The sequence below is a fragment of the Podarcis erhardii genome, assembly GCF_964252035.2.
Source record: "Podarcis erhardii genome assembly, chromosome: 2".
Taxonomy (NCBI): domain Eukaryota; kingdom Metazoa; phylum Chordata; class Lepidosauria; order Squamata; family Lacertidae; genus Podarcis; species Podarcis erhardii.
The window spans coordinates 45,106,705-45,130,521 of NC_138498.1; the positions used below are offsets into that span (position 1 = coordinate 45,106,705).

General features: G+C 44.4%; 2 protein-coding genes across 5 annotated transcripts in view; both read right to left on the bottom strand.

The window, feature by feature from the left end:
• Positions 1 to 265: 265 nt before the first annotated feature.
• Positions 266 to 10,719, bottom strand: FBXW9 (F-box and WD repeat domain containing 9). 4 transcript variants are annotated; one of them, XM_081846525.1, is made up of 11 exons: positions 10,579 to 10,719; positions 8,588 to 9,022; positions 7,156 to 7,295; positions 5,796 to 5,924; positions 4,656 to 4,768; positions 3,838 to 3,929; positions 3,115 to 3,263; positions 2,017 to 2,130; positions 1,366 to 1,455; positions 780 to 845; positions 266 to 562 (listed from the first exon to the last, which is right to left on the bottom strand). In XM_081846525.1, exons 2-11 carry the CDS (start codon positions 9,018 to 9,020, stop codon positions 488 to 490), a joined length of 1,401 nt encoding a protein of 466 aa, XP_081702651.1. In that variant the 5' UTR covers positions 9,021 to 9,022; positions 10,579 to 10,719; the 3' UTR covers positions 266 to 487. The 4 variants fall into 4 exon arrangements, 2 of the variants coding, with proteins under 2 accessions (XP_081702651.1, XP_081702650.1); XM_081846524.1 differs by having other exon boundaries at positions 7,156 to 7,298; XR_014152354.1 differs by lacking the exon at positions 1,366 to 1,455 and having other exon boundaries at positions 512 to 562; positions 1,984 to 2,130; positions 7,156 to 7,298.
• A 2,137-nt stretch (positions 10,720 to 12,856) lies between these two features.
• Positions 12,857 to 23,817, bottom strand: part of TNPO2 (transportin 2) — a 32,031-nt gene continuing 21,070 nt past the window's right edge. The window contains exons 18-25 of the mRNA XM_081845960.1: positions 22,912 to 22,999; positions 20,237 to 20,335; positions 19,699 to 19,794; positions 19,092 to 19,167; positions 17,878 to 17,977; positions 17,273 to 17,347; positions 15,995 to 16,124; positions 12,857 to 15,430 (exon numbers count right to left, since the gene is read on the bottom strand). Of these exons, the coding sequence (XP_081702086.1) occupies positions 16,017 to 16,124; positions 17,273 to 17,347; positions 17,878 to 17,977; positions 19,092 to 19,167; positions 19,699 to 19,794; positions 20,237 to 20,335; positions 22,912 to 22,999 (642 nt within the window). The 3' untranslated portion in view covers positions 12,857 to 15,430; positions 15,995 to 16,016. The remainder of the gene's footprint in view (positions 15,431 to 15,994; positions 16,125 to 17,272; positions 17,348 to 17,877; positions 17,978 to 19,091; positions 19,168 to 19,698; positions 19,795 to 20,236; positions 20,336 to 22,911; positions 23,000 to 23,817) is intronic.

Here is a 23,817-nt window from a genome sequence, read left to right on the forward strand (position 1 = left end):
AAACAAGGCACCATCACTCCTGATCAGCCATTTTTAATTTAAAGTTGTAAACATGGATCAGAACTGGGTCACTAGACGGTGCTTTTAACCTGATGGGAAACTGCCCTCCCTTGTTCTCGTAACTCTTTTCCCTCAAGCTGACATTCCTCAGGCTCGGAGCTGTGCCTCTAGGATAATATCCTTTCACCTGAAGGGCCAGCTAGTTCTCTTCATTGACCATGCCACTCAGCGGTGCTGCTCTCCTTAAGGCTGAGTGTGGCAAGAGAAATGGGAGTGAGCAGCTGACAGGGTTTGGACATGTAGAGGTCCACTAATTTAGGAGCATGACTCTTGGTTACAAGCTACCTGGGACAAGTAAAGGCTGAACCTCCACCCCTAACCTCACAGCTCCAAAGAGCAGACAAAACAAAAACCTAACAACTCAATGGGCACTGGGAACCTGGGGGCAGGTTGTCTGAGACTTGGCACTTGTGTTTGCAAGTGTGGATCACACACTGAGCTTCCAGACTTCTACAGAGACGCCACCAGAGGCAGCAACGGCCATGTTTCCTTCAACACTGATCTGAAAAAGAGGAGAAAGGAAAGGGTGGGTGGTGGAGTAAATCTAAGTACAGTGAGCAAAAGTCACAGAAGCCAAAAAACACACCCCAGCACATAACCCCACATAACAAAGACAGCTATGGATGCTTTCTCCCACAATCTCCCCTGCTCCCTTTTTCAGGTTGGGGCCAGTATAAAAAGTCTGTAACTAGGTTGACGAGCACCCCCACAATCCTTACCCCATTTAGCACACAGCTGTGTGTGTGTGAACAGATGACCTTGGGCGGATCTGTGGGAACATGGATCTGGAAGAGAAATCCAAGAGGTTACGGTCTAGAAGCTTAAAATCTAATGAAATGGAAAGTTGCGTTTCGGTACCACACAAACAATGGCTAAGTAGAGAAAATAGTGTATGGGACAGAGCAGATTGGTTCGGAGTCACAAGGGTGTTGTACCAAGGCAACTATTTGGTAAGAAAACCTCCAAAAGAATGACCTGTGTGACTGATAAAGACCAGGAGTGCACTGTGAAGCAATCGGTCTGCAATTGGGGCATGGAAACCTGGTATGAAAACAGCTTTGTGCGGGCTCTGGCCTTCCTTTATCATGGTTATGCCAAGCTATTAGTTCTCCCGCAGCTGGTGGGAGACTCCAGGGGTTTGGCTGCTTTAGCTAGGAAGATGCACCTTTCATGCTCTGTCTTTCAGCCTGAAAAATGGGCAGGTTTTGCTTTGCCCCCACAGGTGAAGGATGGGATTGGGAAGCCCTGTCTCCTAGGCCTGTCTGTGGTTCAGACTTTTAACTTAAACACCACCACAATTCTTACACGCAGTGTCTTGTCAGTGGAAGTTGTGTAAAGTGCACCCAGTGAATGTTGGATTCCCGTGATCTGAGAGCGGTGACCCACATCGAAATACTGTGGAACAAAACAAAAACAGAGTGATGCTTTGAATGGGAGACAAATGCTAGTATGCTGCTGCTGCTTCTTTTACAACTGGTTAGGCACTAGCAGTTCGAAAGCACATCAAAGTGCAAGTAGATAAATAGGTACCACTCCTGAGGGAATGTTAACGGCGTTTCCGTGCGCTGCTCTGGTTCGCCAGAAGCGGCTTAGTCATGCTGGCCACATGCCGGCTCCCTCGGCCAATAAAGCGAGATGAGCGCCACAACCCCAGAGTCAGTCACGACTGGAGCTAATGGTCAGGGGTCCCTTTACCTTTAGGCACTAGTGACTTCTATACTATCAGCAAAACATGCTTGTTTGGGTTCCGAAGCGACACTGGCAGAAGAAGAATGGCTCCAAATGGTCAAAGCTCATGAGATTTCTAAGGTGAATCCCAGCAGTGTTATAAATATCTCTACAATCTACTGAAAAGCAACACCTTATGCTAGGCTGTACTTAGCAAAGCACAAGTAATTTTGTGGGTGGAGATTAGAGAAGTACCATATTTCTCCGCGATTCAACTTCTCAGCGTACCCGGATGTGCTGGAAACACCCTCCTTTGTTTTCAAAGACATACAGCTGCCCATTGTTGTCTCCTGCCCATAGCTGAGCACCATGGTATGACATGGTGAGGAGGTAAGAGTCCAGCTAGGGAAGGAATGGAACGCATGTCACTGGCATTAATCAAGGTATTGTACTAAAGTAAAGCAGATCGCTCAACTAAGTGAAATAAATTGTGTATGCTAAAGTAGAAAACAAAAAGATGCCACAAGTTACTTGCCAATATAAAATATGGGGCGAAATTCTTGAACCTAAATAAGGAAAATTAGCAGAACTGAGGCTAGGTTCAAACATAGTGCAAAACTATGCTTTGTGCTAACCATGAGCTTCCACATGAACAAGCAAACCATGGTTTAGAGCTGCTTTTCTGCCTTTAGTTTCCCATCTGGCTCAGCACTAAGCTTCAAAAGTTCACCCTTGAGTATTCGCTTGAGGTAGAGCTACTCCCATTTTCATGGTATAGCAGCCTCTTCAGGCAAAACAATGACCCCGACAAACCACTCTGTAAATTCAGTCAGAACAGAGCTTCTGTCTGTGGTTTCAAAGCCTGGTTTGCCAGTCCCAAACAAACTGGGAGCAAGCTCATAATGCGAAACCATGGTTCAGCTAAAGCAACTGTGGTTTCATGTAATGTCTGAATGCAGCCTGACTGTAAAGCAAAAACCGCCCTCTGGAACGTCTCCCACATGGCCTTGCCGTATAAACTTAGGAGAGTAAAGGTCAGGCAAGAGCAATGCCAAGTTAAAGAATACTTGGGCGAGGCCAGATCAAGGTTCCACTAAACTCAAGACTCTCAACTTGGAATGTGTAGCTTCCTGAGCCATATAGCCTCTGAGTTTTATTTAGCACAAGAACATACCTAATCTGAACACAAGTAGAAGCCTGGGATTTGGTTTGTAGTCCCAGACCTTCAACTAATACAGAAATAAGTAGCACTCAAACCCACAGGATTAAGGATTCTCCTGACAAACTATGGAGACAACACCCACAGATCCTGGTTTTCTAAGTTGCTTTCTAAGGAATTCTTGGCCATCCTCAGCACAAAAAGGAGAGTCAAAGTCTGTAGCTCACCTGTAGCCTCTGGAGGACACTGTTGGCCCTCCTGTCAAAACACACCAGTGTTCGGTCCTCACTGCCAGAGAGAATGAAGCGCTCATCAGCGGCAAGTGATAGGACTGCACTGGAATGAAGCTTGCGGCTCTTCACTGGGGCTAGTGCAGCTGTGAGGGAGGACCGAGAGATGCATTAACAGAGCCCAGGCACTTACCTAAGATCTCACAAAAGAAATGCCTCATTCAGCAAGCACCTCACAGATATTCTCTCTCCCTTGTAGGCCATAGTCTTCCAGCTGAAGTCACTTTCATTGGGCAATAACTAAGTAGCAGAGCTGCTGGGTGCTCTCTAGCCAGCTCTTCCCTACTCCTGACAAATATTGGGGCAGGAGGCAAAGCTAACCATTGCAGTGATTAGATGTAGAACAGCAGCAAGGATTTCCTTTAAGCAGGTCATATTTTTCTAGCCTAAGCAAGTAGCGTTAAAAACCACTATTTCATTGCGCAGAGTTTTCTAGATAAGATGGCTGCCAGAAGCCGCTACGTGCTAGCCACTTATGTGAACTGAATGGAGGTATCTGGCTGGGTTTCCTGGCTGCCTGCCCCAGCCCTTCTCCTTCCCTCAGAGGAGATAGCAAACTTATCTAAATGCCTGCCATCCCATAGGCACTGACTGCTTGCAAGTGGGCATGGCAGTTGCAGCTCAAAGCACCAGTATCCACAGGAAACAACTGACACTAACCTCGAGGGTCATACACTGACACCTTCTTGTCATAGGTTCCCGTGACTAGAATGTCAGGCAGATATGAAAGGCACAGCACAGCTGCTTTTCCTCTAGAACAAGACAAGAAGGGAAGAATCAGGTGAAGGGCCAGAGCACACACTTCAAATAATATATGAAAGTCAGTCAACCTCTGCTTAGACTTAGACCTAGAACAATAGGATTTAGAAGTGGGATTTGCTAGTTCTCGTTTTGCTGCCTTCTATGCCGTCCTGTAGGATGAAGCAACCATCCTCTTAATGCCTGCCACACATTAGCTGAGACTTCTGCCTCCCCTGACCTACAAATCAGAAGAACTAATTCTTTCCTATATGCAACACACAACTTTCCCCGTTTGCTCTTTCTGCCCTCTCCTGAATCCCTTCATCTGACTTTTTAGTGAGCTCTTGGGCTATAATGAATAAACAACAACAACAACAAAATTAGTGAAGGTCTAGAGTACCCAGTGCTGTCACCAACACCTTAAATCCTTTACTACAGGGGCAAAGCGATCCTGAATGATTCCACTTTTTTGCTCATCTTATTTACAGGCAAGTTTTCGTACCCCACACCCTTGCCTCTAATCCTCCTTAGCAACATTCTGTTCTGCCTAAACAACACAAGGCCTTCAGCCAAGCTAAACCTCTCATGCATCAGCATTGCTAAATAATGTCCCCACAGATTCAACACAGAACACTGCAATGAGGCATCATACTCAGCTGAACATGTAGCAAAACTCCATGTTCTGCCACTCCGAAGTGCTACTCCATTCACAGGGGAGAGCACAGAGGCAACCTTACTTGATTTCTCCACACTGTTGTCCATTAGCAGCTATGTCCCACAGCTTCACTGTGCTGTCCCAGGAGCCAGAGCACACACGGTCATCTCTTGCAGCCAGTGACCAAACCCATCCCTATGCAGTGAAAAGAAAAAGCAAAAGCCATCGCTGCACTTCAGTCCTTCTTTTAGTAACACTGTGATTATCATTCTGGTGACATGTAAAGAACATGTGATCTTGCCCCACTGCAGAGGACAGCCCAAGAAGGTATGGACAGACCCAAATAATTAACTCTCTCCAGAAGATGAAAAAGGAATAGTTCATCTTTCTACTATCTTCCTCAACTGGTGAATGCAGCAAAACAGACCAGCATGGATAGGGGACAATTGTGGGATTTCCCTTTTCAAAAGACAGACATTTTTAATGCAACTCTGCTTGGGTGTATGAAACTGGGTTTCGCTAAGTCAGGAAACAGACAGCAGTTCAGAATGGAGCAACTTGTCCAGCTCTGCATTACAGAATTTTTGAGCGTGGAATACACTGAATAGAAGTGCCTCAATATCTTCACCTTCTCCTAAGGGCTTGCTTCTCTCTAATCAGAAGGGACAGGGAAGAAGTGCAGCCTTCAGATATCATCTCCTTCCTGGACAGGATAGACCAGTTTTCCTCCAGGACAGACAACAACTATCCAGCCCCCTTCCCTCTCATAACAACTATTTACTGTGGGGCCAGATGCAAAAGGGTGTTGGCCATTTGGAGAGGCAACTTAAAGCTTTTTACACTTCTAACAGGCAACCAGTCTATTGTAGACTAACATGCTGTGTTTTCTGAAGGGATAGGGAAGGTAAAAGAATGCTGGGACAATTAGGAGGGGGTGTTGATATTAAGAAGAGTGTGAACAACGAGAAGCAGTTATACGGTGGGAGAACTGCCACTCGCTGCAAGGCAGTGCCAGGTAAGAAACAGATTGATCTGGGAGAACTGGCCTTGAATCTTTCAGATATGCTATTTCTGCTACTCATTAATCTTCTGTGTATTTAAGTGTTCTAGACGTTAGCAACAGTAGTGCTTCTGGATTAAACATTTACAGGATAGGATAATTATAGAATTAAAGTACTACCACTACATGACCTACGGGCCATAGACTCCAGACTCTGGTTACCTTGTGTGTGCCATTGCGCTCTGTCCCCAGTGCCTTCACCAGCACTTTTTCTGGTGCTTTGCCTAGCTCTCTCAGGTCCCACAAATTGACATTTCGGTCCCGAGAACCTGAGACACAGAGCTTCCCACCCTGGATACAATGAAAAACAACTGATTACTGTAAAATCTGAGCCACTGTCCCTCCTTCTTAAGATACTTCAACAAACAATAATCAGGGTAGTGATATTCCAGCACATTGCAAAGTCATACAAAAATGTATCACCAAAGCTACTATTCCACAGTAAGGAGTGTGAACAAACAAACAAATAAATCACAGAAGAAGTCTTTTTGTTTTAGTCAATCGTGTATTAGTAGAAGCAACATCAACATGTAAATCAACTTAAAGACGCTGTTCCGGTACAACCAGTGTTTCTTCCTATAAGGGGCTTAATCATCGAGCTGTATAATGTAGTCTAGACAATATACAATCAATAGTTTAGACAAATCTGTCCCTCTGTGCATTTATTCCATAGGAAGAACAGAAAGAGGCTATGTAGCCTTCTATTTGCTGGCCCTCCTTCTTGAGAGGCAGGCACTAAACAAACAAACAAACAAAAACACCACCTCTGCATGAAGGATATGCACAAGGACTTCCACATCAGGGCTTCTCCCTTCACCCCACACATCCACTGAAATTGGCTCAGGGTTGGCAGGGCAGGAGAACTCCCAGAATAGTGCATGGAGGGAGGAGACCAGGATAATTCTTCCTACTCTCCATTCATGGAAGCCTCGGCTGGATCACACACCTTCCCTATGTGGAAGAACACAACTGGACACAACCCACTAACTGTATAATTTTCAAACTGAACACTGTAATCATAAATGTTAACTTTTAAAAAAAGTAGTTAAGATGCATGCCATTGCTGGTATTCCACTCAGCATACCAGACCATGAATCCTCCCAGCTAAAATATTCTGGGTTGTAACCAACAAAATTATTGCATGAGCAGTGGAACAACTTCTCTCTCCTTCTCCTCTAGCTCTGGGGGTCTCCCAACCCTCCAAAGCAGATTTAGGGGTGCGCACTGGGGGAGGATGCAAAGTTTTGTTGAGTGAGCTGAAATTGTTCCACTCATGCCATGTCCACTGTCAGTCTTAGAGGTTTAAATCCGGAGTCAGCCCTCTCTTCTAAGGAATGGAACTTCTGCTGATAATTTAGATGAATGAATTTTGTAAGGCTGATTTCTCAGATGAGTAATCACAGAGAGGTTACGACAAAATAATATTCAGAACACACTCCTAACTTCATGACTGCTTGTTCACAGACTCTATCAATCCTTAACATTGTACAAATAAAAGCGGCACAGGAAATGTGACTTTTACCTGGAGCAGCAGCACAGAGTCAACTGATGCAAAGTGTCCCTCAGCAAGGGAAAAGTGCTCTGTGTTCCTGCCATTTTCTGCCCATTGTTGGAGGTGCTCCTCTAGTTCAATGCAGGCAGCTGGCCAGTTAAAGGCATCATCTGCTGAGACGTGAAAAAGGCATAAAGAGATGCTATTCTTCCTTTGGGCTTTGCAGAACAAACTCAGGCAAGGTAAGCAAATGTATATACAGTGGTACCTCGGGTTACAGACGCTTCAGGTTACAGACACTTCAGGTTACAGACCAGAAATAGTACCTCGGGTTAAGAACTTTGCTTCAGGATAAGAAGAGAAATCATGCTCCGGCGGTGCAGCAGCAGAGGGAGGCCCCATTAGCTAAAGTGGTGCTTCAGGTTAAGAACAGTTTCAGGTTAAGAACGGACCTCTGGAACAAATTAAGTTCTTAACCCAAGGTATCACTGTACTGTATCCTATTTACAACATTATCCATTGCTTTTCCATACAAGTGTCCTCAGAGAGAGAAAACGGTAGTTATATAACCATAAAAGTGGGTTTTCATCAATTCGGAAAACTTTGGAGACTGAAAGGACATTATCTTTAATTGCAGAGCCAGCACTCAGTACTATCAGTTTGGTGTCAACATTACACCCAATTCTGGGCTCAACTGTAACTCTCTAAAAATTAAAGGCAGGTTGTCAATTTGAAACAAAAGAGGCATGGAATCTAAAGAGCAAGAATGGGCAGGAAGACACTTAGCCATAAATGTTTATAGAAAAATGTTTAAAAACCCACAGGAATACAGTGGTACCTCGGGTTAAGAACTTAATTCATTCTGGAGGTCCGTTCTTAACCTGAAACTGTTCTTAACCGGAGGTACCACTTTAGCTAATGGGGCCTCCCGCTGCTGCCATGCGATTTCTGTTCTCATCCTGAAGTAAAGTTCTTAACCCAAGGTACTATTTCTGGGTTAGTGGAGTCTGTAACCTGAAGCATCTGTAACCGGAAGCGTCTGTAACCCGAGGTACCACTGTACTAACTTCCATCCATTTCAGCCTCCCTATCAGAAGTAACAGTGATTTCAGCTGCCAGTTGCCCTGGAACAGCAGAGTGGAAGGGCAGCATATTCTGGGTTCTGCCATTGGACACAGCCCAGTGAGACCAACAGACCCCACCCACTGTCCAAAGAAGGAGCAGCTGCAAGGAGTTTACTCCCTGACAGAAAAAAAACCCATAAGAACTTTGGCATCTAAGAACACATGAGTTCGCTTTATTCCTCCTCCATGCCCAATCCCATTTCTTTTTGTGCTGTGTCTTTTAGAATGCAGATCTGAGAACAGTGATTATCTTATTATTGACAAAGCTGATCTGGAAAGGTTAGTTCATACTTGAGTTAACAATATAATAAAACATGGTAGGCAGAAAGGGAACCCACCTTCCACAACTGGATAGCTGCTACCGATCCTCTTCAGCAGACGAATTCTCCAAGTGACTTCATCCTGCAGAATGTCCCTCAGTGTCTTGCAGACCAAAGGAAGGACACCCAGGACAAATCTGGGCTGCAGGTAGGAACAGATCTCCAAGATCAGCTCCAGAGGAAGAGATAACAGCCCTGAAGCTGTATCATCACTAACAGGAGACTTTTTCAGTTCCAGAGGAGGAGACCTGTGATCTGATACTTGGGCCTTATCACTTACTGAGAGAGATGTGGGAGGAAGGCACTGGGATGCCTGACTAGACTGGCTTGAAGATCCAAGAACACGTTCAATGTATTCCTGGGCCTGGGTATCTGGATCCTCTTTGCTCTCTGTGTCAGAATCATTATCAGAGTCTTGGTGTTCAGTAGAAGAATCAGGAGCAGCATCCATACCTGTATCAAGAACAAAAAGTGAGAGCTATGGTAAAATGTAAATCTATAATGATATACTACAGTCGTACCTCAGAAGTCGAACGGAAACTGTTCCGGAAGTCCGTTTGACTTCCAAAATGTTTGAAAACCAAATCACAGCTTCTGATTGGCTGCAGGAAGCTCTTGCAGCCAATCAGAAGCTGCGGAAGCACCATCGGACGTTCGGTTTCCAGAATAACGTTTGCAAACCAGAATAATCACTTCTGGGTTTGCGGCGTTCGGGAGCCAAAACGTCCGAGTTTCAGGGCGTTTGGGATCCAAGGTATGATTGTATTTTACTATCACTATAATTTTTCAGTAAGGGTACAACTATTTTTAATGGACAACAGATGTTTTATGAAGTGTAAGCAAAAAATATATTTTTACATGGGGCCTGTGCTTTTATCCACAAAACCAGAGGTGTAACTTCTTAAAAAAATAAACAACTAAATGGACAACTGGAAGAATAAGATCTTATTTTATTAGTACATTTAATCCAATGAGCTCAAGTTGGCTCTCCTGCTCCCCATTTTATCCTCACAACAACCTTGTGAGGAAGGCTATGCTTTGAGACAATGGCTGGTCCAAAGTTCCCAGTGATCTTCATGGCAGAGTCGGGATTTTAACCTTGGACTCCAAGGTCCTAGTCCAATACACTGACCACTACACCACATCTATGCTTAGTTGTTCTCAAAGGTGTGGCAGGAGACGATGGCAAGTGTGGCAGAAAGATTCAAGGACTATCAAAGAAACATTTTAAAATTTCAGTGTAGTGTAGTATATACGGATATACAATCAGAAACAGTATCTATGCCTCTCTTCAAGAGCATTGGCTATTTTTCTGCAGTTCTCCACGACAAATTGAAGTGAACAGGGATTTTCAACTCTGACAAATTTAAAAGATCAGAAAAGAGAAAGGTTTCTTTGTGTTCTGAGATGCGTTTGTTTCAAATTTGACCTAATATAAATGAGATTACCCAGCAAATGCAAGCTCACGCCCCTCTCATTGAGGTATATATTTTGTGAATCGCCCTGAGATCTATGGATGAAGGATGGCATTATAAAATATGCAAGAGGCTCGTTTACAATTATATTTTGGGAATGATTCATGTTCTTACGTAGCTGTATTGTTTTATACAGCAGAACCTGCATGTGGATAAGGAATTTGGGGGCAGACTATCGCCCCTTTTTCGCACTGACAGGTCGGAAAGGAGCCATGTTCTCTTTCCTAAGTAATAAGAGATGATAACCAAGTGGAGGAGGAATGATTATTTCCGCTTCCCAATCCAAGAATCATCCTGCAGAAGTCCGGGAGGCAAAGCAGGAGGACGTTGCAGGCAGGTACAAAGAGAAATGCCAAATCCAACTCGCAGGTAATCCCATAAGCAGCGCAGGAGTCACACCCGCCCCGGAAGCCATGGAAAAGGCTGGGCAGTGCCTAGGCGAAGACGGCGGAGACCGACGCCCGCCCGCCCGCCCGCCCTCCTTCCACCCCGCGGTGCTTTCCTGCCTCCTTTCTGCCCCATGGCCCCTCTCACCCGTGGGCCGAGCTGCCTCGACCTTTCTCCCGAAGCGGAGCGGCGAGTATCATGGAGTCAAGGCAGCCTCTCCAGGATCCTGACAGGGCTGAGCCGCCGCCTTCTCGCGTCTCGTCTCCAAGGAGAAAACACTTCCGGCGCGGCGTAGTGACGTCAGAAGCCCGGCTCTCTGCCGAGTCCGACCATTTCAGGCCAGGCGGCTCCGCGCTGCCTTCGGGACCACTGCGGCGTGTTGCGTGTCGCGTGTCGGGGACCAGGGAGCAACCCAGGGCTGCTAAAGCGGTGTTTTCGCGCAGCGGCTGCTGCCTCCGGTCAACGGGATCAGGTCGAGGCCGCTTAGGCGTGTCAAAGGAAGGCCCGGCTTCCCTCTTAGTAGGCACGTAAAAGCACAGGATCGCCATTTCAGTATTGACCGAGTAGTTATAGTACTATCTTGTAAGCTTAGTTTATTCCTTTGCCGTAACTGGCTGCGATTTGCTAATGGTTAGTAAGACAAACATGGACAGCTCAAAAGACAAGATTAAGAACATGTCTTCAGACTAGGTTTTAAATAATATAAGGCAACTGCAGCCATTTATAGTTTTGGAATAGTTGTTTTCATCATAGAACTGTAGAGTTGGAAGAGTCCACGAGGGTAAGAGTCCAACCCTCTGCAATGCAGGAATCTCTTGCCCAACGTGGGGCAATGTCTTTTAAAACTACAAACTGACATGCGTTTGAGTGACATGTTCTAATCAGTAAATATTAGTATGAGCCAATAGGGACGTTCGCAATCAATGAGTGTACAGTCCATGTGCACACTAGTTGAGCTGGACAAAGGAAAAAATGTGCACTCTTCCACACATAACACTTCTGTATGTACAGACAGCTTGCACCAGTGTTCAGTGCAATGTGCGAACATGCCCAATATGCTGGTGTCAGATTTTTTTACCTAAGAAAATGGGAATTGGATAATGTACACACATAACCTTCACACTGGTAAATAAAACTGTAATGGAGCTTACGTCAACAGAACTTCCCAAAAGCCCTTAAGCATCAAGGTCTAATTTTCTGAACATGTTAGTCACCAGTGAGGAAGAACTTGTTCAGAAAAGTGAATTACTACTGTTAGCCATACTAATAACTCAATAGTAGTATATTAATTAACAACACAAGCTTTTTAATGATAGGTAAAGGGACCCCTGACAGTTAAGTCGAGTTGCGAACGACTCGGGGGTTGTGGCGCTCATCTCGCTCTACAGACTGAGGGAGCCAGCATTTGTCTGCTCCGCAGTTTTTCCCGGTCATGTGGCCAGCATGACTAAGCTGCTTCTGGCGCACCCACGTCCCTTTTTAATGACAGTTACTGTATATTTAGAATGGGAACAGGTCTTCTACCATTCTCTCCTACTGAAGCCCACTAGGCTTGCCAGGAATAGTTAAGGCCTTATGCTGTTTCAAAAGGACTGCAAGTCAGTCTCGCCCCTAGAATTCAATGTAGATGTGGATTTCTCAGGAAACTGCCTTTCTAATCTGCCTTTTTCTGAAAAGTTTGTTAAGAATCTGCATTGATTGCCTGTTGACCTGGACTCAATTCAAGGTGCTGGTCAATAAAGCCAAAGGGATTTAAGCAGCTTCAGCCTTTATTGGCAAAGACATACAACTAAGGATTAGAGGAAGCACACCAAGGTAAATCACGAATTAATGATGTCACTTTGGGATATTTATATGTGGTGGAAATACAATTACATCATCCCACATAACACTGGTGCACTTCTGAGCTAATGGGTATATAATCATTCTACCAATATAAAAGTTGGCATTGTGACAATTTGAAAATTCTATTAAATCCAACTAGAAGAGGGTTTGCAGCTTCCCACGTAATGTCAGAAGTACTACCCTCATAATAGAGCAGGCCAATAGAAGAGTTAGTAAAGACTTAATAAAATTAAGTTTCAACTTATATGGGTTATATCATGGACCTACTGCATAAAGCCAAATTTGTGTACTGTATAGTCAAAACACACTTTCCCAAGGTGAGTGCAGTGGCAGGTGAGATTGCCAAGATTCCCCCTGCCCCTCAGACACCCACCCCCTTTAAATTTTTTTCTGGGTAAGCACGTAAAGCTGAATTCACAAAAGTTAAATGTGTTTAAATTGTGAGTTGATTGGGTTTTTTTGAATTCTACAGTAAGAAAGGCTCTTCAGCCTGGTTGAATTTTCTGGCCACTCAGACCTGTGCCAGAAATATACAAAACATTCAGTTATGGGGTGAAAAACTGGGCAGAAACATGGAAACTGGAGTCACAAGAATTTTTTAGTTGACAAAAAAATTATACATAAAATGAGAAAAATCTCATTTGAGCAAGGTGCAAGCAGCTGCTTCAACACTAGGTACACTGCAGTTCCACCATTGGAAACATTACGGCACATTTACAAATATACAAATCCAGGATTAACGAACAGGAGGCAATACTAGAAGCACTTGTACAAAAGACAAATTTCATTTCAAGAGGCAGTCAGGTCAAGTAGCTTAAACTTCACTGGATGAATGAAGAGTTCACAAGCCTTCAGTTGAGAAGCACAAGCCAGGACTCTGCCTGCCATCTGTGCACATTTCTTGCCCATTTTAAAAACCACTTGCTTCCCAAATAGAACCCTCTGGCTTTCCCCGTTGCAGGATTGGGAAAGTTGAAACTGAGGCACGAGAGGGAACGCTTATAATAAAATCATTAAAATGCAAAGAACTAGCCGATTGCTTCCAGAGACCTGCTCGAGTTCCACACTATTAAAAAGACGAATTGAGGAATGCATTTGCAAGTTTACTATCATTTTTTTTTTTTTGAACTAGCTATCCTAGAAGAGTGCAGGGGTGTCCCTAGCAACTGGATTCAAGGATTAGGAGAGCAGCTTTCACTTAGGTATGTGCTGCCTCCAAGTTTAAAAAAAAGCCTGCACAATAATGCCCCAGCAAGTTCTATGACAAATCTCCAAGAACTGCAAGCACTACAACATGTGAAACAGAGGCCAGGGATAGAAAGAAAAAGGAGATGGGAGGGGATATCAGTGAAGTTTAAGTTACTGAGCAATCTCACAAATACACTTTCAGAAATTCACCCCACTATACTCAGTGTCACTGTCAATTGCTGTCCAAGAAAGCATCTCCTTATCCCAGAACACGGGTGTCCATCCTCTGTCACATATATCTTCTTCAGTCATCCCACCACTGTATCTACCATCACCAAAGCAATACAGGATATGAGGCACAGTTCAACCCAGTTGTCTGGCTACCAATCCTGATGCTGCTTAAGTTCCTTTGGGATCTGCTCTGAAGAAAGCTGGGGCTGGGGCTCAGTTCCCTTGTCTCTTCTTCCTCAGCACGCTGCCTGCTGGCAATCATTTCCTTGGGCGAACTCTATTCATGTTGACTCTGCAGAACATTCCTGGTGACTATTTTTTCATCCCCAGCACTTCCCACTTTTCCAGAAGTTGCTCTCATCAGGTGAAGCAGTATCCCCTTTTCCCCATAACCTAGCTGCCTTTGGGAAAACAGGCTTGCTTCCACTTCACATCCTCTTCACTTACAATTAAAAAGCTATGGCTTCACTAACTCAAATTCATTCAGCAAACCCCAGATTCTATTTCCAGGGACCGAACAGATTTGGGTCTAATGAGAATTATTTAAGACAGCAACTCCACTAAGCATGCAGCAAAAGCTACGAGCTTCCACTGGCCATGCATGGAGGGCTCTATTTTATTAATTCCTCTATGCTTTGCTATGTTTACTGCTCCTTTTGTAAACCAAAGTGGTGGATGCGGCATAGAACTCCCTTAAGACAGAAAGTTTAAATCACCATTATGTATGTACAAATGCCATTCTGACCCCCAATAGCGCAGGATACAACATAACGTGTGCCATATAAAAATGACCGAGTGCACACTGGTCTCCACCAGCCTTTGGCCTATGGACAGATGGAATTCAGTTTCCTTCCTTGCTCTCTCCTGCCTCCTGCAGCTGAAGTAATGCAATAGCAGTGTCACAAAGTAACAGCTGAACAACAGGGTAACAGATTCATTGCACTGCGGCATCTTCTTAAAAAATAAAGACATGCTTCTCCAACAGTATTTCTTATGATAGGGACTGCTCCCTAGATGGCTGGCAGGTCCCCACAAAGTCAGAGGCTGCCTTTGCTCCAAGCATCACATCCAGCACACAGTGCCATGGCAACTATGGCAAAAAGGGTTTGTGGGTTTCCTTAAGATTCCTAGATGAAAATGCTTACACTTAGTCATTATGGGCTACTCACAGGTTCACTAGTCTACTTCTTGGTCACCATGCAGTCTTGAAAAGGTGAATAGCTGATCTCTTGAACACCGGTGACTGGAAATATACAGCAGTATAACCCCCTTGGATTGAGTTTTAACTCTTCCCTCTTCATCAGCTGGTTTTAAACCATTGTATCTTTTAATCCCATTTTAACATCTTAAACCCGATCCTTTATTTATTATTATTATTATTTATTAGCTAGTCCTTTATGATGGCCCCTAGTTAGATCCCCTTCTCAAGAGTGTTGCAGTTTAAGATTGCTCCCCTTTCTCAGCCCAGGTCCGAGTCCCACCCCACCCCATTCCACCAACGATGGCCTCTGAGTAGAGACCTTTTCCTTCCGCTAGTGAGATACCCTGGTTTTTGTTTAAATTGGTCACGGAGGCCCACCCTCCCCCCCAACTTTGTAAATTTCAGGAGATGGGGAGTGAAGTCATTTTATGTCCCACAATGCTCTTCCCGTCCTCCCTAACCCCCCATTAACAGGGATTTGTAACACTGGGTTGTGGACGAGTTCCCAGTATTCCTCCCAGCGCACACAGGAACCTGAGAAAAAAAGACAGTCAGTATTAAATAAAAGTAACCAGCAGAGCACATTAGAGCCCGACTCCCACTTTCACAGCATGTTGCTCATGCTATCTACTAGTATGTCTGCAGGATACACAGCCACAACTAACTTGGGCAGACTGATTGCCGTACTGGCAAATTGGGGTCAAAGCCGGAGTAGAGTGGACTTTGAACTCTTCCGCTACATTAATTCATAAGCAAATATTAATACGGAAGGCCGGAACCTCAAATATCAGGATAAGGGGAATTGTGGCTGGGGAATGTGGGCTTTCCTGCACTGCCATCTCCCGACACATCCCACAAGGGTAGTAGATTGCTTCCTATATGGGATATTTGATCTCCACATTCACATTCTCAAGAGCCTCTGCTCAGTATCACTGAAGCACAGATTCTGCATCACTGAGAGGACAACTGACTATAAGCTGGCCTACATCTTTCCATCTCAATTAGCTCCAACATTCAATTCATTCTTCCTACTTTGGTCACTCCATTCCCTTCTTAGGGCTTTTCTCCCTCTCCCATCTCACCGAATATGGGACTTACCGAGTACGGTTTCACTGTTTGCCTAGACCCCATAGAACGCAGCTAGCCTCTCCTTCAGCAGTGGAGGAAACTGCTCTGAAAACTGCTGCCAGTTCTCCTCCCCAACTTGATCTTTGAAGCCATGAAGGATCTGAGAAAGAAGAGGAGATCATCACAAGTGGAAAATAGCTATCACACTCTGTCCCCCAACTGTAGCCTCCCATGGGCTCAGAGAGAACTAGGAGACCTGGTATTTACACTCTGTGTCAAGAGTGGGAAACTTGTTAACCTTGTTTAAAACCTTAACTGAAACATACACAAGTGGCCCCAAGTTTGTTTTGCAGAGCTCAACTGGATTTAGCAGTTGCATATCAAGTGTATACACACAGGAACTCCAATCTGTAGTTATGAGACATGAGAGGAAGGCTAGAACCCAGAAGTGGAAATATCAGGAAAATATTTTTTGGCTAAATGGTAGAAGGAACTTCCTGCGGGAAGAGCTGTTTGGCAGTGGAAACAAACTGCCTTAGGAAAGTGCAGGGAAGAGGGTTCTCCTTTGTTCGAGGTATTTAAGAACTCTGGATGACCATCTCTCAAGAATGCTGTAGTTGCATCCTCCACAGGACTGGAACAGAGGATCTTCTCAGTCTGTGATTATAATCCCACTCTATGATTGATTCACTTGATAATAAATGGAATCTGTACCCTGTATCTGCTGCCAAGCTATGGTTTGGCATTATGTCCGAACTCAGGCTTATTTGTCTCTGACCCCAAATCTGGATATAATATTAAGTTAAATCATGGCTAGTCCTAGGTAACGTCATAGCAGCAATACTGGGGGGAGGAGTACTGCAGCCACAATCTTTGCTCCAGGAACCCACATGTTTGCAGTAAGCCGTGGTGTGGCCTGGTGTTACAAAGTAGCTTTATTTGCAACTGAGTGATAGCCGCCACACACTTCTGGGTCCAGGGAGGGCTTGCTAAGTATCAGTATACTGCCACCACATTTCCAAGCTTTTATCTAGTTACTGGTGCTGGGAATGCTAAAAATGAAAGCCAAGGCTTAGTATGAGTTTGCTATCAAGGCAGAAACTATTGGGTCAACTACACTGCCTACTACAAAATGTGGCTAGCGGTTTCAATAAATATTCACACACAGCAATCTGTGTCAAGGGGAAATCTAGGTGTATCCCCCCCACCCCACCCAATGCCAGCATGACAAACAAACATACCTTATGAGCAAAAGCCCATTCTTTTAGTATATGGCCAAAGAAGCCTTTCTCCACTGCAGTGACATACCTTATAAAACATGTCCCTCAGATCATCCTTGGGGCTCACCCAGGAAGCAACAGCGTCACAGAAGAAAATAAAATCCTACAGAAGAATGAGAAAACTCAATACAGATCCCAGGTCACTAGAATCACTAGAGATTTCCTACCATTCTAAACCAGCACAGGTTTTGGAAAATGTACTGCAACTCAGGGACACAAAGAAAAAGACACTAAGCAGCACACAGTACTCCAACTGCAGATGCATCAAAATAAATTGCATAATTCTGTAAGATATATGTGACTTTGGATATACTTATTTATGAAGATTGTTTACCCGGCCTTTCCCATAAGGTCCCAAAGCAGGTTAGAGCAACATAAAGTAAAATCAGTAAAACAGTTATAATTATAAAGGCAGGTAAACTTTTTGCAACCAGAACACATAATATAAACTCAGCAAAAGAGGTGGGTCCCACAAAACAAAATAACTAGAACTGTCGAAGGCCAGGGTACTTTGCCCTTAAGAAGCAATTGTGCTGTTTGGGGTTCAACCATTTGCTATATATTTGTCACAGTGACCTTTCTAGTGATCAAAGGTATCCCACAAACATCTGAAAAATCTCTCAACATAATTACCTGCACAACTCCACCCGGGTTTACCCCAATCATCATACAGATGCCACGGAAGGCCGAGTCCTTCTCCTCATTATCACGTATGTTCCTGAGGGATGTACACCTAGGAGCCAAAGCAAACACTTTGCACACTGGAGAGGCAGAGAAGAGAAAAAATAGCTCCTTCCCCACAAATCCATGCAATAATGCTAAGGTAGAACAGCTGGCTTGGCATTTTTTAAATCGGGGAAAAAGTTACAAACATATGGATCAAGACTTACTGAAGATCAAGTATTAGATTAATTCTCATGTCCAGGGTGTGCTCTTCTATTGGCCATGCTTTTTAATACCAGTATTCAATTAGAATACTCCTTTCTGGGTATTTGGGGATTCCATGTAAAGTCAGATCAATAGCTGGGATAAGGCTGCAAATCCCTCTCCCAACTGAAGGTGGCAGAAAGTTGAACATATTTAAATGTGACTAATTACATTTTAGTAATTTCCCACAGAAGAAAAAAGTGTGCTCCACGTGTTTTGCATTCTCAAAAATACTGATGGATGACTACTGTGCAACTAGAGTGTGAAGATGGAGTCATCCAAAGAGTTGCTACGTAGTGGCAGGAGGGGAAAAGAGAGGTGAGCAGGATGTACAAGGAGAGTTCTGCAGCTTGTCACTAGACAGCATCGCAGGGATTATCTAGCAGTTGCCCAATATCCTTAGCACGAGTACAATACTAATAAGATGCACTATCTGTATCACTCTCTTTGTATTGTATATATTGTCTAAATAGTTTCTACTGCACAGTGTGGATTTCTACTTGAAAAGGACTTAACCTTCCTGCCATCCACCCTGCAGCCCATGTACACAAAATCTGCTTTCAAGGGCTAGGGGACCCTCCAGAGATTTGGGAGGTGCACAACTGGCTACAGGGTGTAAAAAATAAAGTTAAAGTCTCAATTCACCACCAGAAGTACATTCATGCAACACTGGATCCCAACCGGCGCTCAGAAAAATGGCAATATCCTTCTAAAAGAAACACAACCTTGATGGATGATGTACTGACTGAGACAAATATGAACCAAGGCTGGACAAAAACTGATTGAGCAAAATGCCTCTGAATGCACATCAACTTGTTCCAGAATGAAGCTGACAGATTGAGAGGGTGGCCCCTGTGGATCTCACCGCCTGCAAAGTGAGGCCAAAAAGCCACATCTCCTGTCTGAGTATAAACACTAACCAAGGTCTGATAAACTGCTGCAGCATCGGTGCCACCTCCTGAGGGCAGACGTAACCCAAGCGTCCAATCGTGATGGCTAGAAAGGGGAGAGAAACAAGCCTGTCACAACTGCTCAAAGCAGCAGCCTTGTCTGTTCTGTAGCATCATGAGTTTGGAAGGTGGGATTTATAAGGGGGCACATGGCATCACAGGACCTAGACCATAATAAGTGCATAGTGCAGTTGTAAAAGGTATTGGGGGGGGGGGATATGGTGTTCAAGGGCCATTTGCAAATGCTGTGTGCAGAAAAGGCCAGAAGAGACTTCCAGAAAAGGAAATTAGCTCTTTTATATAGGATCATGTCCCCCATGGGACTCTCAGCAGGCAACAGAAACAAGAAGACTTCTTAGAATTAGCGCAATGTTAGTGGAGGAATAGTCACAGAACTCCAAGATTTAATTGGATTTTTCCATGACTGGTCATGTGCTCCAGCATAAAAAAGTCAGATCCCATTTCCAAAACAGATGAGTGGAAAGGTACATACAAACCCTTTATCACCAGTTTGATAATAAGCACAAGGGTACCAAAAGGAAATGCAATTAAGACAGAATTAGGAGTCCACCCTCACCTGTGTTCTCTAGAAGTGTTTTTGGGGTGTTTGGCCTGTTGATTATCTCCACAAGGTTATTCAGGACCATCTGAACATATGGTTGCATTTCAGCCCCTGGTAAGGAAGAAATGATCAGCTGAGTCATACATAGCTCCAAGAATCAGGTTATCAACCTTGAATTGCTACACAATACCCTGCTCCGTTTGACATACAGGAGGAAATTGCATGCTTCCAGATAGCCCAAAATTAGAGGTAGACACAGTATTGTAGCTATAACTCGAGACTCATGAGCTATCCATAATGCAGGGCCAAGGACCTTATTATGTCAATAGTAGAAATGAATTTAGTTACACTTTGCTGAAACTCAGGAACTTCTGCTGTTACACCGCTGACATGTAGGAAGATAAGTCAACTTAACAGCCAAACACCTACCCATCCTAACAGTCGGAAGTTGCATTTTCCTCCTATAAGGAGCTAGAAGAGGGTACCACTGTTGAATAGCATGGCAGTACAAAACTAGCTGCTTAAAGTTACTGTGGGTTCCTGGTACACTTACCCATCTGCATGCAGATCTCTCCAATAGCCCAGGTGGCATTATTGCAAACAGAAATGAATTCTGGATTCAGGTTGGTCCCTAGGATGGGCATGAATTCAGCTGAAGAGAAGAGACAGGTATTGGTTTAACTGAAGTATTTATAGCGTTCCCTACACTACAGTGGTACCTCGTGTTACATACTTAATCCGTTCCGGAGGTCCATTCGTAACAGGAAACCGCTCGTAACATGAGGCGGGCTTTCTTGGTGCCTCCCGCTGCTGCTGTGCCACTGGAGCGCAACTTCCGCTTGCATCCGGGGGCAAAGGTTGCAACAAGAGGCATCTACTTGCGGGTTAGCAGAGCGCGTAACCCGCAGCATTCATAAGGGGGACAGTACGTAACATGAGGTACCGCTGTATTTTTATCTAAGTGCAAGATACACAGAAATCCAACCAAAAGCAAACACCTACATTAACAGAATAGGGCAGATAAAACACTAGCAATTTAGTCAGCACTGACTAGCACCAAGGCAAAGATGAGGTCCTTAGTCCTCCAAACCAGTTTCCAAACAAGATCAATGCTCTAACTCAGGTTTGTATGACAGCCCCAGTTTTGGCCTTTGGCACAGCTAAGATGACACATTGTTTTATTTATTTGAATAATGCATAAATCACCCATTCAAAAATATCATGGGGGACGCACAAAATAAATGGAATACAATACACAAAATACAAAGTTAAAACAACTGCCATAGCACTATGCTGCATTCTTCCCTAACTCTGCCCAACTTCCAGGGTGCGCTGCACTTTCAAAAAAAAATGATGATTTTATTGGTTTTCTATTAATCCAAAATATACAAAGACAGTTACATAACATTTTGTTACATGTAAACAGAAAATAAAATTTAAATGCACTGCAGTCTTATTGGACAAGAGGGAATATTTCTTCACCCAGAAACACCTGAGAAAATAATGTACCCATAGCCCTTAGCTGCAAGGTGCTGTATAAGAAGAAGAGGAAGAGGAGTTTGGATTTGATATCCCACCTTTCACTCCCTTTTAAGGAGACTCAAAGCGGCTAACATTCTCCTTTCCCTTCCTCCCCCACAACAAACACTCTCTGAGATGAGTGGGGCTGAGAGACTTCAGAGAAGTGTGACTAGCCCAAGGTCACCCAGCAGCTGCATGTGGAGGAGCGGAGACGCGAACCCGGTTCCCCAGATTACGAGACTATCGCTCTTAACCACTACACCATAAGAATACTGAGTCTTGAATCTATGCTGCATTCAAAACCAAAATGAGAAAGGGTACATGTCCACAGTATTTGGACTCTAATCCATCAATTTTCTGCACTCATATATTGGCAATACCTGAATCTGCATTAGATGTAGAAGCCAGATGGCTCCTTGCATATATCCTGTCATAGACACTAGCTTTTGACTAAGTAGCCTTGTAAGTTGCACTCATTCCCTATCCAGAGCTAAAAGTGATAGTACTGAAACAATTTTAAAAGTAGGGAAACGTTCAATGTTAAGTATCATTGTCAACATGTCTCAATAGCAGCAATAAATCTAGGAGGGCGAAGAAAAAGAACCTGTTCTCTCTGAAAGGAGCTGAAAATGGAAAGTACCCTTGAAGAGAGTTGTAAAACATTAAACCCTGGTCTTTTTCTAAATAAAGCACATGGCTACTACAGCACCTCTGCATATTTTCTTTCTTAGTTCTGGTAGCAAATTTCTGGCTATAATCATACCATTGGATCATCTAGCCCTGAATTGTCTCAGTGGCTGACAGCTGTTGTTTAGGACCACTTACTGATTTTTCTCTCTCACTCTTTGTATTTCATCTAGTGCTTCTATGTACCTTTTGAGATGGCAAAAAGAGGGGAGGTTCAGTTCTTGTGACCTATGGAAGGTGGAGTTCACCTTAGGAATGTAGGACAGATCTATTCTGAGGTTTACTTTGTCTTTCTGAAAAATGCAGAGATTGCCCTGAACTGACAAGGTACTTAAATCCATCACCTTTCTGACTAATGTGAAGCAGATACTTTGAACATAAGCAATCGTATGGGAACAGAGGCCAGGGGCTTGAGTAGTTAAGATGGAGAGAGCCTTATGAAGATTCCCTAAGAAAACACTGAAAGGGGGTTGACAAAAAAGATGGAAGAAATCAGCAAGCACAGAGGACAGAGAAGGAGAAAGAATGTCTGTCTGGACTGGCAGTTAAAACAAGATGTCAAGACAGGAAGGAAGAGGATTCAAAGTAATCAATGAGGTTTCCTGCGCGGGCTGCAAGACAGACTTAAACCCAGCAGCGTCTGTGTGGCTAATCTGCCAGGAAAATACCTGCTGGTTAATCTTTTTCTTTGTTTTGTGCACTAATGATTAAAACTGGGACTTTCTGCATGTAAAGCATGAGCTTTACAACTTAGCTATGCCCCCTCTAAACTACTACACAAGGCCCTAACAGCATTATGGCAAAAACCTGTTTTTCATAAAAGAAAACCAAGGCAGATATGTTTCTTTCTCCAGATACAATATATACCAAAATCTGTTACCACTTGAGAGCTATTATAACTGCTAGCAGCTATCTTGGTCCCTCTCAGACCTTGGGATTAAAAACAGTAATAACACAAAGATCACTACTATCATGCCAAGAAACATAAGGTCACACAACAAGAACTCAACAGGTACCTACCAATGCATGGCTTGACATGCATGAAACAGGCTTTGGTAAGGTCTCCTAGGAGTGCAAATGAGCTCTGCCGAACCTCTGGCATGGTGTCCTACAGGGAAAGCAAGGAAGTTTAGAAGGGACAGTGTTGTGTGTACCATCCAAGACTGCAGTGTAGGGCTAGGCGATGTTGGGTTTTCAACATCGCAGTGTATCACCAGCCAAACATCATGGTTTGGTGATATACCACGACGGTGAAAAAAAGCTGTATTGGCCATAACCAGCGAGATGCTGGATGAAACTGCCACAACTCTCATCGTGGGAGCTGAGGCACTTTCACCCCAGCGCCTCATGGGCTGTGGCCAATACAGCTGGCCCCAGCCAGCTGCTCAGCCAGGGGGCGGAAAGGCTTCTGTCCCCAGCGGAGCCAGCCCCAAGTCGTCTGCTACTTGTGCTGGAGCAGCAAGGACCTTGGGGCTCCTTGGCCAAGCTCCTTCTGCCTTTGCTGGCATGTGGGGTGGGCAAGCTACCTTGCCCGCTTGCTCCCCACTCTCCGAAGATGGACCAAGTGGCAATAGTCAAGCACATGGAACCTATCAGGCTCTGTGTGTTTGACTGCCTTCGCCCGTGTAGGTGCACTGTCTCTTTTCTCTGGTGGGGGGGGGGGGGTCGTTCACTCCAGGAGGAATGATGCAGCTCACCCTCCCGGGCGAAGTCTGCAAGGCACAGGGTACAAAGCCACCCTATTCGTGCCTTGCAGAGAGGGGCTGCTGGTGAGCGCTGGGCCCACCAGCAGCATCAAAGAGGCCCTAAACCGCCTGGCTGCCTTCCACCAGGAGGGTGGGCTCTGTCTTTCTGGGAGTAAAGGCACAGCACACCCTCTTGGAGAAGGCAGTCAGGTGGGGTTGGGGTTCTCTCAGCTGGGAAGGG

What these genes read in the sequence shown, in the direction of transcription:
- FBXW9 (XM_081846524.1), bottom strand. Translation starts at nt 9,020, where the DNA reads ATGGATGCTGCTCCTGATTCTTCTACTGAACACCAAGACTCTGATAAT. An exon ending in GTGTCCTCCAGAGGCTACAG is followed by an intron (nt 2,131 to 3,114) that starts GTGAGCTACAGA and finishes TTCCTTCCCTAG; the next exon opens with CTGGACTCTTACCTCCTCAC. An exon ending in ACAGCTGTGTGCTAAATGGG is followed by an intron (nt 563 to 779) that starts GTAAGGATTGTG and finishes CCTCTTTTTCAG; the next exon opens with ATCAGTGTTGAAGGAAACAT.